This window comes from Dicentrarchus labrax, unplaced genomic scaffold (genome assembly GCF_905237075.1).
Source record: "Dicentrarchus labrax unplaced genomic scaffold, dlabrax2021, whole genome shotgun sequence".
NCBI lineage: Eukaryota > Metazoa > Chordata > Actinopteri > Moronidae > Dicentrarchus > Dicentrarchus labrax.
In genome coordinates, this window is record NW_026136718.1 from 30,224,635 (window position 1) to 30,240,289 (window position 15,655).

General features: G+C 39.5%; 1 protein-coding gene across 13 annotated transcripts in view; it reads left to right on the forward strand.

Moving 5' to 3' along the window:
• Positions 1-14,804, forward strand: part of LOC127350793 (epidermal growth factor receptor substrate 15-like 1) — a 66,531-nt gene extending 51,727 nt beyond the window's left edge. For 11 of the 13 annotated variants that reach the window (XM_051377777.1, XM_051377778.1, XM_051377785.1 and 8 more), the window contains 2 exons: positions 2,915-3,123; positions 7,920-14,804. In XM_051377777.1, coding sequence (XP_051233737.1) covers positions 2,915-3,123; positions 7,920-8,066 — 356 coding nt within the window. In that variant the 3' untranslated portion in view covers positions 8,067-14,804. Of the gene's footprint in view, positions 1-2,914; positions 3,124-6,701; positions 6,719-7,919 lie in introns of all 13 variants that reach the window. The other 2 variants (XM_051377786.1, XM_051377781.1) reach the window with 2 other exon arrangements.
• Positions 14,805-15,655: the final 851 nt, after the last annotated feature.

Here is a 15,655-nt window from a genome sequence, read left to right on the forward strand (position 1 = left end):
ACTGAGTTCACTGTTTAGGTGCATTGTACAATGTTGAATCTAATTTGCAATATTCATAGAATGTCACTTTAGCATCTAAAAAAAAGCATTCTATAAAACTTATAGAAAGGCCCTCCGTAATGCCAGAGGAGCCTATTACTCAGCACTAATAGAAGAAAATAAGAATAACCCTAGGTTCCTCTTCAGCACTGTAGCCAGGCTGACAGAGAGCCACAGCTCTATTGAGCCACATATCCCCATAAACTTAAGTAGCAACGACTTCATGAGCTTCTTCTATAATAAAATGATTACTATTAGAGAGAAAATTAATCACCAACTGTCATCAACAGCTATCAATGGCTCTCCAAGTTCAGGGACTTTTGCTAATGTAAACTTAGATATATATTTAGACTGTTTTTCTGCTATCGATCTTCATCAGTTAACTTCAATCATTTCTTCATCGAAGCCATCAACCTGTCTATTAGACCCGATAGGCTGCTTAAAGAAGTTGTTCCTTTAATTGGCACTTCTTTACTGGATATGATTAATCTTTCTTTATTATCAGGATATGTACCACAGTCCTTTAAAGTAGTTGTAATTAAACCCCTTCTTAAAAAGCCCACTCTTGACCCAGGGGTTTTAGCCAACTATAGACCAATCTCTAACCTCCCCTTCCTCTCTAAGATTCTGTAGAAAGTAGTCGCCAAAGAGTTGTGTGACTTTCTACATAACAATAGTTTATTTGAGGATTTTCAGTCAGGATTTAGAGTTCATCACAGCACAGAGACAGCTCTGGTTAAAGTTAATAATGACCTTTTGATTGCTTCTGACAATGGACTCTCTGTATTTGTATTATTAGATCTTAGTGCTGCATTTGACACCATTGACCATGATATTCTTTTACAGAGACTTGAGCATCAAATTGGCATTAAAGGAACCGCACTAAGCTGGTTTAAGTCATATTTATCAGATCGTTCGCAGTTTGTTAACGATGATTCTTCAATAAATACTACAGTTAGTCATGGAGTTCCACAAGGTTCTGTACTTGGACCAATACTATTTACTTTATATATGCTCCCTTTAGGCAACATTATTAGGAATCACTCCATTAACTTTCACTGTTATGCAGATGATACGCAGTTATATCTATCGATCAAGAACGATGAAATTTATCAATTATCTAAATTACCAACATGTCTTAAGGACATAAAATCCTGGATGAGCTGCAATTTTCTGATGTTAAACTCAGAAAAAAACGAAATTCTTGTTCTTGGCCCCAAAAACCTTTGAGAATCACTGTCTAAAGATATAGTTACTCTAGATGGCATTACCTTGGCCTCTAGCACCACTGTCAGGAATCTTGGAGTTATCTTTGATCAGGATTTGTCTTTAAACTCCCACATGAAGCAGACCTCCAGGACTGCCTTCTTTCATTTACGTAATATTACAAAAATTAGACACATCCTATCACAGACAGATGCAGAAAAACTAATCCATGCATTTGTTACTTCAAGGCTGGATTACTGCAACTCTTTATTATCAGGCTGCCCCAATAAGTCCATTAAAACGCTCCAATTAATTCAGAACGCTGCAGCACGAGTACTGACAGGATCTAGAAAAAGAGATCACATCTCTCCTGTACTAGCTTCTCTGCACTGGCTCCCTGTAAAATGTAGAATAGAATTTAAAATCCTCCTCCTCACCTATAAAGCTCTTCATGGTCAGGCCCCTTCATATCTTAAAGAGCTCATAGTACCCTATTAGCCCTCTAGAACACTACGTTCTCTGAATGCTGGGCTACTTGTGGTTCCTATAGTCTCTAAAAGTAGAACAGGAGCCAGAGCCTTCAGTTACCAAGCTCCTCTCCTGTGGAACCAGCTTCCAGTTGTGGTTGGGGAGGCAGACACCCTCACCACATTCAAGAGTAGGCTTAAGACATTCCCCTTTGATAAAGCTTATAGTTAGGGCTGGATCAGGTGAGTCCTGAACCATCCCTTAGTTATGCTGCTATGGGCCTAGACTATCGGGGGATTTCCCATGGTGCACTGAGCTCCTCTCTTCCTCTCTCTTTCTGCACTCATTCATGTTCCATCAATGCATGTTACTAACTTCACTTTTTCCCCGGAGTTCTTGTGCTTTCCCGTCTCGCAGGTTCTTATCGATCCTGGTGGAGCCTCCTGCCATGGTCCTGCTAGATTGCCATTGTTGTTGCTCTGCACCTCTCTCTCTCTCTCTCTCTCTCTCTCTCTCTCTCTTTCACCCCAACTGGTCGAGGCAGACGACCACCCACCTAGAGCCGAAGGATCTGTCCTAGGTTTCTGCCTTTTAACAGGCAGTTTTACCTTGCCCTTTTCGCCAAGTGCTTGCTCATGGTGGTACTGTTGGGTCTCTGTAAATAATGTTTTAAATAGTTCGGTCTAGACCTACTCTATTTGAAAAGTGTCCTGAGATAACTTCTGTTATGAATTGGCGCTATACAAATAAAAATGAATTGAATTGAATTGAATTGAAAGTAACAAAGTAAAAAAGTTGGGAACCACTGCTCTCAAGTTCAGTTTTTTATATTCTTAAGTATATCGGATAATTACCCGCCATAAATTTAAAATGACACTAATTCTGCTTGTTCACTCAGCTCTCTCCTTTTAGTAACCCAGCTGCTGTAGTTAACCAGATCCAGGTCTTTTTGATTGATTTAGAGGGCACATTACTTTCTCTGTGGCTGAGTTGGGTTGTGAACTTTCTGCCATCATTACCAAACGGTTGTAGTTGAATTATTCGCTTGTTTCAGCTCTCATACATTTCATTTTCAGTCAGTGAAAGTGACGATGGACGTTGTGTCCTTGAGCTGTCCTGTCATTTAAAAGCAAAAAATATTCATTGACAGCCCTACTGTCTTCTCTGTGGTGACGTTTACCCCTGTTTTTTATGTTTACAGGTAAGAGTACACCAGTGAGCATGTCTGGCACAGCTGACCCCTCCAAACCTTGTGACCCCTTCCAGCCATTCAGCAGCGAAGCCATTGACCCGTTTCAGATTAAAAAGGGCCCGGGAGACCCATTCAGTGGCAAAGACCCTTTCGCGCCATCCTCAGCATCAAGTAAAGCCCCTAAAGACTCTATCTCGGGTTTTGCAGACTTCAGTTCTGTAAGTTGAGATGGGTGATACTGTTTAACTGTCAGTGTCTAGTCCAGGCCACACAGCTCTGCACAGACACCAGCACAGTTGCTACATCAAGTGATTTTAGCACACCATAAGTTCACTCCTAAAGCTGGATGAGGCATAGAACATACCGTAGCAGAGCTCTATGAAGGGAGTAGCGGTGCATTATACTGAAATGTAATGAATGCATCTGAGTCTTCCAAAAACAAGGCTTGTGTTTCCAGGCTTAAATCTGATTACCAATTTTACAACATTGACCTCATCTCCACCTGATCGCATGTTAATACCAGGTAGACATGAAGTCAGTGCAATTGGCTGATCATTGAAGTGCTGCTTTAACAGCAGCACATGATGTAAAAGCTGAAAAATAGTTTGTTATATCCTGATTACTAGGCTTTGCTTCTTTATATAAGACAAAATTCTTTTTTTGTGTTTTTAACAATGGAACACTGGACTTAATTTAATTACTTTTGCTGTGTATATCAATATCAGAAAAACATTATTTTAATACTGTGATATTGATTTTAGGATCCAGCCCTGTGTTCAGTGCAGTAAACTATTACAATTCTGTATTCATAACACCAGAAATAAATGTCCTCAGTTAGTGTACAGTTGAAAATAGTATAACAGAAAACAGTAAGCTTACAAAAGGCAGTGCACTGACCTACGCTATGTGTGTAAGCATTAGCAAGGCAGGACAGCACACGGCTAAGGCAGCGTGTTCACTCTCTGCTTTAAGTTCTCTTTTGCAGTCCATTTTGACCATTATCTGTGCTCCATGTTAACGAGCTTCTCTGCTTATATACATTCTGCTGTTTCACATTCCAATATACCCAACCGCAGGGAATTCTTGTAATGACTGCACATAAACTGACACAATTGTGTAGTATTAAAGGAATGGGTCAACATTTTAGGAAATACGCTAGATCACTTTGTGAGATGTTCAGATTGATTTAGATCTCATATCTGTGCATTACAGCTCCAGTGTTTAACCTTTAGGAGGATCTATTGTCCAAAATGGAATATAATATTCATAGTTATGTTTTCATTAGTGTATAATCACCTGAAGGGGATTCAGGCCTTCTTGATATTATGGGGTTTAAGAAAACTTTAAAAAGATATATACAGTTGGCCATTAACCCAGTATTTCATTCATTCTTCTGAAGAAAACTAAATAATGTTTTTTTATTATTATTATTAGGTTTAGATTATTATTTAAGATATAAATTGTACAGAAATAAACACAATACACACAAAGAATTGTATATAAAGTTCCTAAAATATATATTTACTTTGGACAGAGCCAGGCTACCTGTTTACCCCCCCTTTGAGTCTTAATGCTAAGCAAGGCCAACCATATCCTGACTCCAGTTATGTGCTTAACAGAGACATGAGATTGAAATCTATCTTCCCATTTCATTCTTAGAAAGAAAGCAAATAAGCGTGTTGAGCAAAATGCTGCACTGTTCCTTTAAACATGTGTTCAGCACTGTTGACTTCCAGTTGAAAACTGTTCACTATTATTGTCAGAACAATGACACATCATATCTAAAGATCAGTCAAAGGAAGTTCAGCCCAATTATAGGCGAACTACTGTAATCCTATTGTTTATGAAACTGTATACAGAAAGAGCTAATTTTATATTTATTTAACATTTTATATCAAAGAGATATTCTGATTGGTAATGAGAGGGAAACTAGACCTAAAATCACCCCCATTCTTAGCTGTGACACAACATTTGAAACCACCACAAAAATTTCTGTTTTGTAATAAACCTTTGTAGGTTGCAGAGCTGAGCAGGGCTGCATTGCGTCTGCAGTCTCCTTCTTCTAGTTCAGGAAAGGGTGTCGGCCATTTACTGTACGTGGTTTGTTTGTTTTGGAAGGAAGAGCATCATACGTTTGTCAGGGTTTCCCCGGGCTTTCACAGAGACTGAGGGCAAATACACAGTACCCTCCGATAATGACAAAATACTGTGCATATCACATTTCAGTCAGGCAGATAATCAATTTTTTTTGGTAGATAATCACTGTTTTCTTGGCAGGGAGTAATGCCTCTGTCTGATTGGCTGACTGGTGCTGCTCAATTCAACTTTTATACATCTAACACGAGACACAGCAGTATCACTACTCAACTCTCAGCTCTTGAGTCTGTCTGCCCTGTGTGACCTTGCTGTGTGTGTGCTATTATGTTCACTATCTATCTGGTTGTAGATTAGTGCTTTATATCTGCTGTCTGTTCTTGTTATGCATGCCCTATTATATTAGCGTAGTTTTGCTTTTCCTCACCACTCTCAAGCATGCTTTCACATGTCTTTATTCTGCACTCTGGCACAGCAGCTATGGGCACTGCTTCATCATCTGGTTTTAATGGTATTGATTTACTGTATGTGAAATCATTATTTATGAAAATGAATTAGCTTGACTTGTCTTCTTAAAAAAGCGAATGGCGAATCGTCGAAATTCAACATCACAAGCACGCCGTTCGACAGAATGTCGTAAATAGCACAACATTTAATCAGCAATATTTTAAACTGTACTGACCAGTTTTGATGTTGGTCCGATAAATTCCCTCGGAGGAGTTTGTTCAAATACAACGCAAAAAATTCGCAAAAAATCGCCAAAAATCACCACGAAATTCAAAATGTCCGACTCCCTGTTGGGTTTGGGTTATGAGTCCAAGAGGCTTTTTTGCTTGTCATGATGCACATGCATACAAATTTTCATACATGTCGGTCTTACATGTCTTGGGGGCTGAATCGGGGGGGCATGGCTTAGCCATTTGGCGGCACCTGTGCACGGGTACAATTGCATACATGGATTTTCACCACGTTTGAATTTTGTGAAAATTTCCCTGACTTTTCGAGCATGTTGTAGCCGCCAAATATGCAGTTGGAAGAGGCAGAAAAATAATAATTCCCTCCATTACAATAGGGCCTTTGCACGATTTGTGCTTGGGCCCTAATTAACCATTTTTACTTTTGTCAATTTCAAGTTATTTCAGGGACTAATGTGGGTTTTTCTTTCTTTAACGGAAAGGTACCAACAATTTTCCACGTGTTTAACGTAGGAAAATTAACTCCTGGTTGAAAACATCCTCATTTGCGCTTAACACTCTTGGTTCATACCTCAGTTAGATGATATCATCACTCACACACAATGGATGTGGCCATTTTTCTTTCTCTCACTGTCTGCATGTCACAGCTGCTGCTGTTGAAGTTAGCTGCTCCTTCCTTTAGTTCTCCGTGCTGTGTGTTTCTACTTGAAGGGATTCACTGACAGTTCTGTTTCAGCAGTCCATTTGTCTCACCTGTCTGTGGCACTTATGGCAACATGTGTCTACTTCAACTTCAGTAGCTTGTTAGCATTGTAAGAATAAATTATTTATTTCAACTGTTGTAGTAGTAGTAGTAGCTAAAGACAGTACTGTACTGAAATAAAACTCTGCAGGTATCCCTTCACAGTGTGTGTGTGCTGTGGTGTCCTGTACATTAGCCTAGATCCACTGAGTTCAGAGAATTCTGGTTTATAACTTCTCTGTTCTGTAATCCACCTCTCTGACAGGACCTGATAAAGTCAAGGTAAGAGATTGAGCTCACAACAAAATTCATATAAAATGCCAATCTGGCAGTGTTGTCAAAATGATGTTAGTTAATGTCCATAAAGGCAGTGCAGTTCAGATGTACATTAAAGCATTTGTTTCGTCAGATCTTACATCATGTGTTGCTGAAAAAGAAAATTAAGTTTACTGTGTGCATCATTATAGAGATTATCAACAAAGTTAATGCTGGTTCTGTTAGAACGGTGTCAGAACACACAGTGCATCACAGTTTGTTGGTATGGGCCTGAAAGTAGCCACTGAACTTATCAGTATATATTGAATCGTAACTCCTGTATCGTGATATGTATCGTATCGCCAGATTCTTGCCAATACAGCACCCTACAAGTCAACTTAGTGTAAAAGTCACAGAAGCACTGAGGTCTGAATTCAATTATTTTTTTAAATATAACTATTTTTTGACAGTTTAAAAAAAATCCAATAATGATACATGATAAACATGTTATGTACACAGTCACTTAAAATAATGATTTTGGTTTTTTACATTTATGTATTTTTAAACACTGTGACCAAGATATGTACTGAGTGGGACAGTGTCAATCAAAGATGAACATTCTTATCTTTCGAAAGGTAGAATTTATGGCTGAGTTGTTGTCTTGAATTGCGTTAGATTTTACAGGTGTACCTAATAAAGTTGCCACTGAGTGTATAGAGTGCTGCTGCAATAAGTCCTAGAACCCACAACTGATTGCATTTTAGCATCTACGGTTCCCTCTCCTCACAGTCAGTGGGTTGTTTGAATGGGTTTTTGGTTGTGGTTGTGGTAAACACAAGCTTAGAAGATCGGTGAGTACACGTCTGCACAAGAATGTGATCAATACTCTGTATCGGCCAGTATGCAAAGTTCAGGTATTGCAATCGGGAAGGAAAAAATGGTATCAGGACATCATCATACTCGTGCAAACTGTTCTCACTCAAACTTTACAACTTAAAGAATTGAATTACAAGTTGTAGTTTAGCGTTTAGCATTTATAGCCTAATGTTAGCTTTTCAGTTCTGGCATTTGCCTTCAAAAATCATAAAAGTGGTGTTTGTGATTTCCTGAACATATCTTTAACAGTCTAAAAAGACATCACTTTCAATAGATAAAGCCAACAATGTTACAGATTCCATAACTGAAAGGGAGTTTTACTCCCTCTCTATCCCTCTCTCGCTCTCTGTAGTTTGGGAATGAGGCTCAGCAGTTGGAGTGGGCTAAGCGAGAGAGCGAGCGGGCAGAGCGTGAGCGGCTGAAGAGGCTCAGACAGCAGGAGCAGGAGGACCTGGAGCTGGCCATCGCCCTCAGCAAGGCCGAGATGTCCAACGCGTGACCTGGAACCCCCAACAAATACAGATACATAGACACACACACACACAGACAGACAGACAGACAGACAGACAGAGACACACACACACAGCGGGTAGACAGGCAAACATGCAAACAAACATCTAAATATTCAAACACAAAGCACATCACTGCACAAACTTCTGAGTGTTCATACAAACTCTGGTACACACACACACACACACACACACACACACACACACACACACACACACACACACACACACAGGACCTGCACCTCCACTATTTACATTCCCCTACACCTGATCTGGCCACTGACACTGCATTGTAAAACAACATAACCGAGGGCCAAGAACTCACCACTGCAAACCTCTCCTGCTGATATGAAGAGGAGGAGGATTGATGGAAACGAACGGATGCACTGTATATGCACTATAGTGGCTAGACAGTAATGTGATGGATCCATTTACTGTACTGAGGCTTACCATTGCTGGCAGAGCACCTCCACAGTTTCAGCGTGTTGTTTTTCTTTCCCAGCTTCACTCACAGTCGGGGAATCACTTGCTAACAAAGCTGTTGCTATCAGTAGCAAAATGGCAAACATACTTTTTTCTCTTCAGTTCTAACTAGCAGTAGTGAAGAAAAATAATGCTGCAATTAAATCTGTCGAGGTATTTCTTAAAAGGGATTTTTTTCCTGATATATAAGGGCACAGATATATCATTGAGCTATGGATGGTATATTGTGTCAGTTAGTTTTTAGCATTGAGTTGTTATGCTACAAAATGAGGTGTTAGAGAAGTATTTGTTCATAGAGAAGGCTGGATTTGGCACTCCTCAGGATTGAGAATTATCTTTTGTTTTTTTAAGGAAATACTGTCACTAACCCAGACTGAGATAAGAAGTGAGAAGGTCGTTATTAGTTGAGTTGTTTTCACTTCTGCTGTTCTCTAACTCCCTCCCTTTGTGCTAAAATAGACGAAAGTCTGTACTGGAGGTACAGAAATGAAACTGATATTGATCTTTCTCATCTGATTCAGGGTAAGTTGAGGCATATTTCCTCAAATATCAGTTTTCATTTTAATTTTACAGCACAGCAGGGTCTACCATGAGACTTTCACCTGAAGTGCAGACTTGGCTGAATTATCAGCCAGGCAAAGCAGGCAACGCAGAAACACCAAGGGGGCCCAAAAGCTCAGGGTTCACTGTGTAGCCCTTAGTTTGTGGTCATTTGTTTCAGTGCAAAATTCTTAAGGAATATGCTGAAGCACAATATAAACTGAAAGGTACTACTTGCCTTATTACCTGTTCATGAGGTTGACTAAGTTGACTAAGACCTTTCTCAGCGACTAACATTTTAGTCGACTATTAGGGGACAGCCCTTGTGGAAACAATTAGAAAACCTAAATTGCAGACGTATCCAAAGCCTTTAGGGCATTGATATTCACTCTCCGTGTTACAAACTGATTCGCTTTATCTGTTTGTTTTAGTACGGAGGAGAATGGGAGGAATCAGCAGAGTTATGTCCTTGAAGTAAGGGGGGACGTGTGTTTGTTAGCGGCCGTTCTCAGTTGCGAGATCTCCAATCATCTGGTATCACAAGACTACAGGCTGAGTAGTACTGATCATGACGTGTAAATTGATCTTTATAATTGTTATTTGTTCATATTGTGTTTACATGGTGCATATTCCTTAATAAGTGTGTGCTTAATCAAATTTCCACAAACTAATGGAAGAGTGGGAGAACGGGGGAGTCAACTGCAGCCAGTTTTTGCCTGAGATTAGCAGATTAATCCGCTAATCTCTGTTTTTTACCTTCAGGTTTGACCCTCGTCCCTCCTCTGGCTCAGTTGGATATGTTCACATTTCACTCTTGTCACATTATGTGAGAAAGGAAAAAGCTCTTCAACTGCGTGAAAACTGATCCATGACACTGGTTCCCTCTAATGTGACAAGTTCCTGAAAAATGAAAAAAATGTTTCAGATGTCAACGTATCCTGTGGAGTGACGGTAACAAAATGTACAGATATATTTTCTTTGTCCATGAGTGTGAGAGTGCACTGTGGACTGCAGTACTCTCTCCCCCTCTGTCCGCTGTATATAGATGAACAGAGCTAACTATGCGTCTTCTCGACAGCTGTGCTCCGATCCCGATGCTGTGATGTCATACCACATCTGACAAATGAAAGGCAAGATGAGGGAATTTTTTTTTTTTTTTAGGGAGCGAGGATTTTAACACAGTTTTTATTTCACAAGCTGGTTATTTTATTATTTTGACATGTTTTTGTTTTAAAAGAACATCCAAATAACTGTAGTCGGTCATAGTTTGATGTTCCACCATGGACTTAACCACTCACCTTGTTTTTATATGAGTTATTTACTTGAAGCGGTGACTGATGTTTGAGTCGGCCTGAAGTCAGCTCTGGACTTATTTTCTAAAGACTTTCTGTTTCACTCAGAGCCCCTCTATCATGTTGTGTTTTATATGTGCAAGTCTGTATTCTGTGTGTCGATGACCAGTCATATGCTTCAGTCAGTGTTTTGACACATGCATGCCCTGCAGTTGGATTCTGCTCCAAGCACGTGTTCTCCTAAACGTTACTTTAAAGGGTAACATATTGAGTTTCAAATTTTTGGTCAAATTTGGTAATCATGGGGAGGAAGAAGTCTTACACTTGGCTTAGTTAAAGCAAAGCTTGGTAATTGTTAGTGTTCATAATTGAGAGCAGTTATAACCACGAGCAGAACTTGGGTCTCAGGGACGTCATACCTTGTAATGCAGTGCTGGATGTCTTCTGATGTAACTTGTAACTAAAAATACAAACTCCCCCTTGACAGCCTCTTTGTTCACCACCACGCTAAACAGCAGTGTGCTCAGTGCTGGCACTGGTAGCTGAATATAGATCAGTGACACTGCTGCTATAGTGAGTAGTCTTTCTTTAATATAGCTTCCAGCCACTGCCGCTGAGTAAAGTTCTGGTTTGTTAGCGTGTATCAAATCCAGCTTTATGGCTCTGTGATCTGTGCGTCTTCAGAACCCACCGAGAGCATTTCAGAGGCTTGCCGCAGGTGCGTCGCAACTTCTATTAAAAATTAACCAGCTGCATATTCTCTATGTAGCATATGCATATAGCATATGGCATTGTCTAAAACAACGCAATCAGCTCCAGTTGTCACAGCCACACCCGGTGGATTTTGTGCATTAGTTGTTGCTAAATCGATTGCCCACGAGCAGGGGCGAGTTTGTATATATTCAAATGTACATTTCCAACATTCTTCCCATAACACATTTTATGAATGCCTATTTTACAGAGATGTCTAGGTTCCATTAGACATCCATCCAGGACTGTAATACAAAACATGATGGTCGTGGATTAGGGCTAGGTCTCGGTAAGATGCTAACAAGCGGTATCTTGAGTTGAACTCCAGAACAAACAAATTACTTTTTAAACCAATAACTGCACAAGCACATTGTGATGAAAAATAATTTGTAACTACTAAGACAGCATGTAAACCCTGTCTTGGTGTTGGATCACAGCAGGCTCTGGATAAGGCTTTGCCCTGACTTGTACGACAAGATAATCTTGTGTTATTTAGTGTTATATTTGGTTCTGCAGTTGCCACATTGAACAAGATGATGGTTATAAGGAGGTCAATAGCATGGCGAACAACAATTCCCCCGTCCCTCTAGATACTATACCTGTGTGGAACTGCCTTTCTGGGGGTAAAAATGCTAAGAATCCATGAAATGTGAATTCATCCAAATAGAACAGAAATCCTGGAGTTAAAGTTGATGTGCAGTAACTAATTCTGCCAGATAGAAATGTGAACTGCCTCTCCCTGCCATTTTGTGTCTTGTTTACATATCATGAAGATTTACTTTGCTGTAGCTGTTACAACTGTGTAGCTGTAGGCGAGCAGTGTTCCGGGTGTGAGCTTCTCTAAGCTGTACACGGCTGACAGCCTCCAGTTTCCATCTACTTCTGAGCCATTTAAAGCATATTTGCATTTTGAAACTCTGCCATTCACCTGTTACGCTGTAGTGAAAATGTAAACTCATGAGGAACTTCATATCGTCGGCTTTCATCCTTCATTGAAACCAAAGGGTGTTTTCAGCTGTCAGCTAACAAGCTAGCTTGTTATTATCCGCCACCCAACAGTTTTGATAAGGAATGCTGACATGTAAATCTTAAAAAGAAAGGTTGAATCTATTCATTTCCCTATACTTCATAAAACAAGAAACGTTAATATTCATTCCTAGCAAGTCGACACTTAATTTCCCATATCTACTTTGTTTGAACCAAGAAGCAGAAGAGAACCATGAAGAACTAATGTTATGTTACTGAGCGCCATTTGGAAAACAATACCAAGGGTAATTTTGTTCAGTTCATTATGTTAAAATGGTATTACATTTGGTGGAGACTCGTTATGACATTATGATTAGGACTTGAAACTCAAAGTTTTGGTCTTGGGACTTGAGTGCAAAGAATTGAGACTTACTTGTGACTTTCAAAACAATTTGGCCCCTCCTTTGCAGATATATAATATTTATATAAGTTGTATCTTAAACAGACGCTAATGTTAACATTATATAACATAACATGCTGCTAACTGGCAGCTCACAAGGTAGCAGCTATTAACCATTAGTTTATTATGAATGGCATTGGTAACAAAGTAATTTCCAGTGAACTAAAGAGCTACCAACTTGTTCACAACAATGTGACAGGCACCTTGGGCACCAAAATATGTCCCCTTAAATCTGGTCTCAGTGGGTCTGTTTTAATCACAGCTGGATGGCTCAGCTGCATTTTGAAAGCAACCCCTTCGTGAAACATGGGAACAGAAATCTATCATGTGGAATAGATCTGAGTGTCACAGGATGCAATGGTACCTTCTGCTTTGGGAGGTTTGGGCTACTTATGATATCTTCACACAGTATAAATGACATCTAGGAAGCAGAGGGCTTTGTAGAAAATGTGTCCTATGGACAGCATTTGACATACCTCATGTGACAGCGCCAGACAGTCATTATTGGAAACTTTTTGGAAAAGGGCAGGCACTTGATGAATCATCTGTCTATCACCTTCTAACACAGGCGAACTTACAATCAGATCAACATGTAACTCATGATTACCTACCAGTATTTCCTCATCGGACGATGATTGGTCCAGTACCACTGTGGTTGAACATGATGGATTCTCAAGTGATTTCATAATCTCTAAAGTCCATCAAGGTTACATAGTCAGTCCCTCCAGGAAATTGTGAACGCAGCACTTAACACAAATTCAACCACCCCACCCCCCCACCCCGAATTCTGCGACCTTAAAATTTTGTCCAATCCTCAGATTTGACCAATCGTAGTTTCCCATAAGTTTCATTAATCATAGCAGTACTCTCCCAAAATGTTGACCTCCCAGAAGCAGAACTTAGTACTTGAATATATGAAAACCTTAACAAGAAACAATGAACTGAAGGTGGGCTTTATTACTTTCTTACTACTTTATTAGCTTTCAACCACGTCTCACCGTCAAAAGCTCAGGAAAAGGTTTTTGGTCAAACTACTGTTTCCAAGGTCACGAATGAATATTGTTGAATAGAAAAACTGTTTTTTGCCAACACGCTCACTGAGAAGTGAGCCCTAGTGGCAGTACAATACCTGAGTTTTGGTAATGTTACAACAACAATATATTTTCTGAAATCCTTTTCAGAAGAAGAATATGCCCAAAATATTAAATGTATGTACAAAATGTAAAATTAGTCAAATGAAACCAGGAACTATTGGATCAAGGAATCAGATGCAGCTTAATGAATGTGACAGATATGTGATGGTACTCTTCGACACTTGCTGCTGCAGCCACATTTCAGCCGGTACCAAAATGTGCTGACACTTGATCCCCAGCCCACTGCCAACTGTGACCCTCCATCTGTTCCTCATGTGTTTCTGCTTGTCTGCAGTGTACTCCTTAGAGCCATAAGCTTATCATTCATACTGTATTTGTCATCTGATATCTCCATTGTGCAATAGATAATGTTTATTTTTATTGTTTTGTGTATCCTGTGAAACCAGTGTGATGTTTTTGATATGTAGCATATGTTTTTAATATGATTATTTAAGCACCTGCAACCACCCCCTCCTCTGTCCCAACTTTGCTTTGGTTTCATTCCATTACCTGCAGAATCTACAAACCTTTCATTCCAAAATTCTTTTTATCTATTTCAGGGAAAGAAAGTGGTCAAGACGATGCTCATTACTTAACAAGAAATGTTAGCATCATATAAAGAAATCTTTATTCAATGACAGCTGAAAACTATCAAGATTTACAATTTAAAACTTTAGTTTTAATATGCATTTTATTTCTCAAAATGGTGGCATGAAGCCTTTGTCTTTACTGATGCTTGATAGTTAGCAAAAATGATGTTGGGGGACTTGTTTCATTCTTTGTTCACTTAACCTTTTTCTTCTCTGAAGCTTTTTTTTCTGCCTTCAACTGCCCTTTCCTCCCATGTAGGCAAAATAATCTGATTGTCTGTATTAAGATGCATACAATGTGTATACAGTCTGTATAGTATCATGTCTGTTATATTTGTCCCATAAAAAGTGAAGACGAAGAAGAAAAAGTAAACTTAAAAAAGAACCATTCGGAGGATTGCTCACAGTTACACTAAAAGCTGAGGAGAGAACAGATGCTGGTTTATTTTGAACAGTGATCCTCTCTATATGGTCTGTAATGTTTACTAGAATAAATATTTCAGTTACATGAAAATGGGCTGCTGCTTCATTTGTTACACCACCAGAGATCAACTCGAAAAAACATGAAAGGGTTTGAGTACTGCAGTCATTTGGGTGTCTAAAAGCAGATTTGAAAAAAGAATGATGAAAATCAGTGTTAATTTGATAAAAACGAACTTAAGACAGATGGACCAGCTGGGAAGAGATCCAACGCTCATATAGAGTTTGTCTGCCAAATTTGCTCTGATTCTTGAACCGGTTCCGTTCAAGATTCATGGAACCTTGTATCTAGTGCAGTGGTTCCCAAGATGGGGATCGGGACCCTCTCACTAGGGGTAATAAAGGCTTCATGCAAGGCTTTCATGATTTTAAGGGGTCTAAGAAAACTTACAAATATTTACACAGTATGCCTATATCTCAGCATTTTGTTCACTTCAGTGAAGAAAAGTTGAGTAAATTACCTAATACAACTATGGCCAAGCGTCAGGGACAAGAAAAAAAGAAGCCTAGTAAGTGTGTATGATTGTTACACAGCGAAACAAAACAACAGGTTTGTGAGAGCAAGGCGTCTTCCTGTTTATGGTGTAAGTAGAGAATGTATGCCACAGTTATTATCTGTTAGCTTTGGTGAAGTCTTTACATTCTGTATCTGTCATTCCAAGAAACTTTAGCTCTTTTTGTTCTGGCCCAGTTTCCTCTTCCTGTTTTGTTTTTACAAAGTATTCAGGCAGGTTTTCCACCTTCCCAAGTAGCACACATTGTAAGATACCACCACTTTCTCAGAGATGCTGGTGTTTGTGGGAACCAGGGCTGGAATAGTCTGATCCTGATCTTGACTTCACTTTAGTTTCCCATTATCTTCTCTGTTGTTACGGACTCAACCAG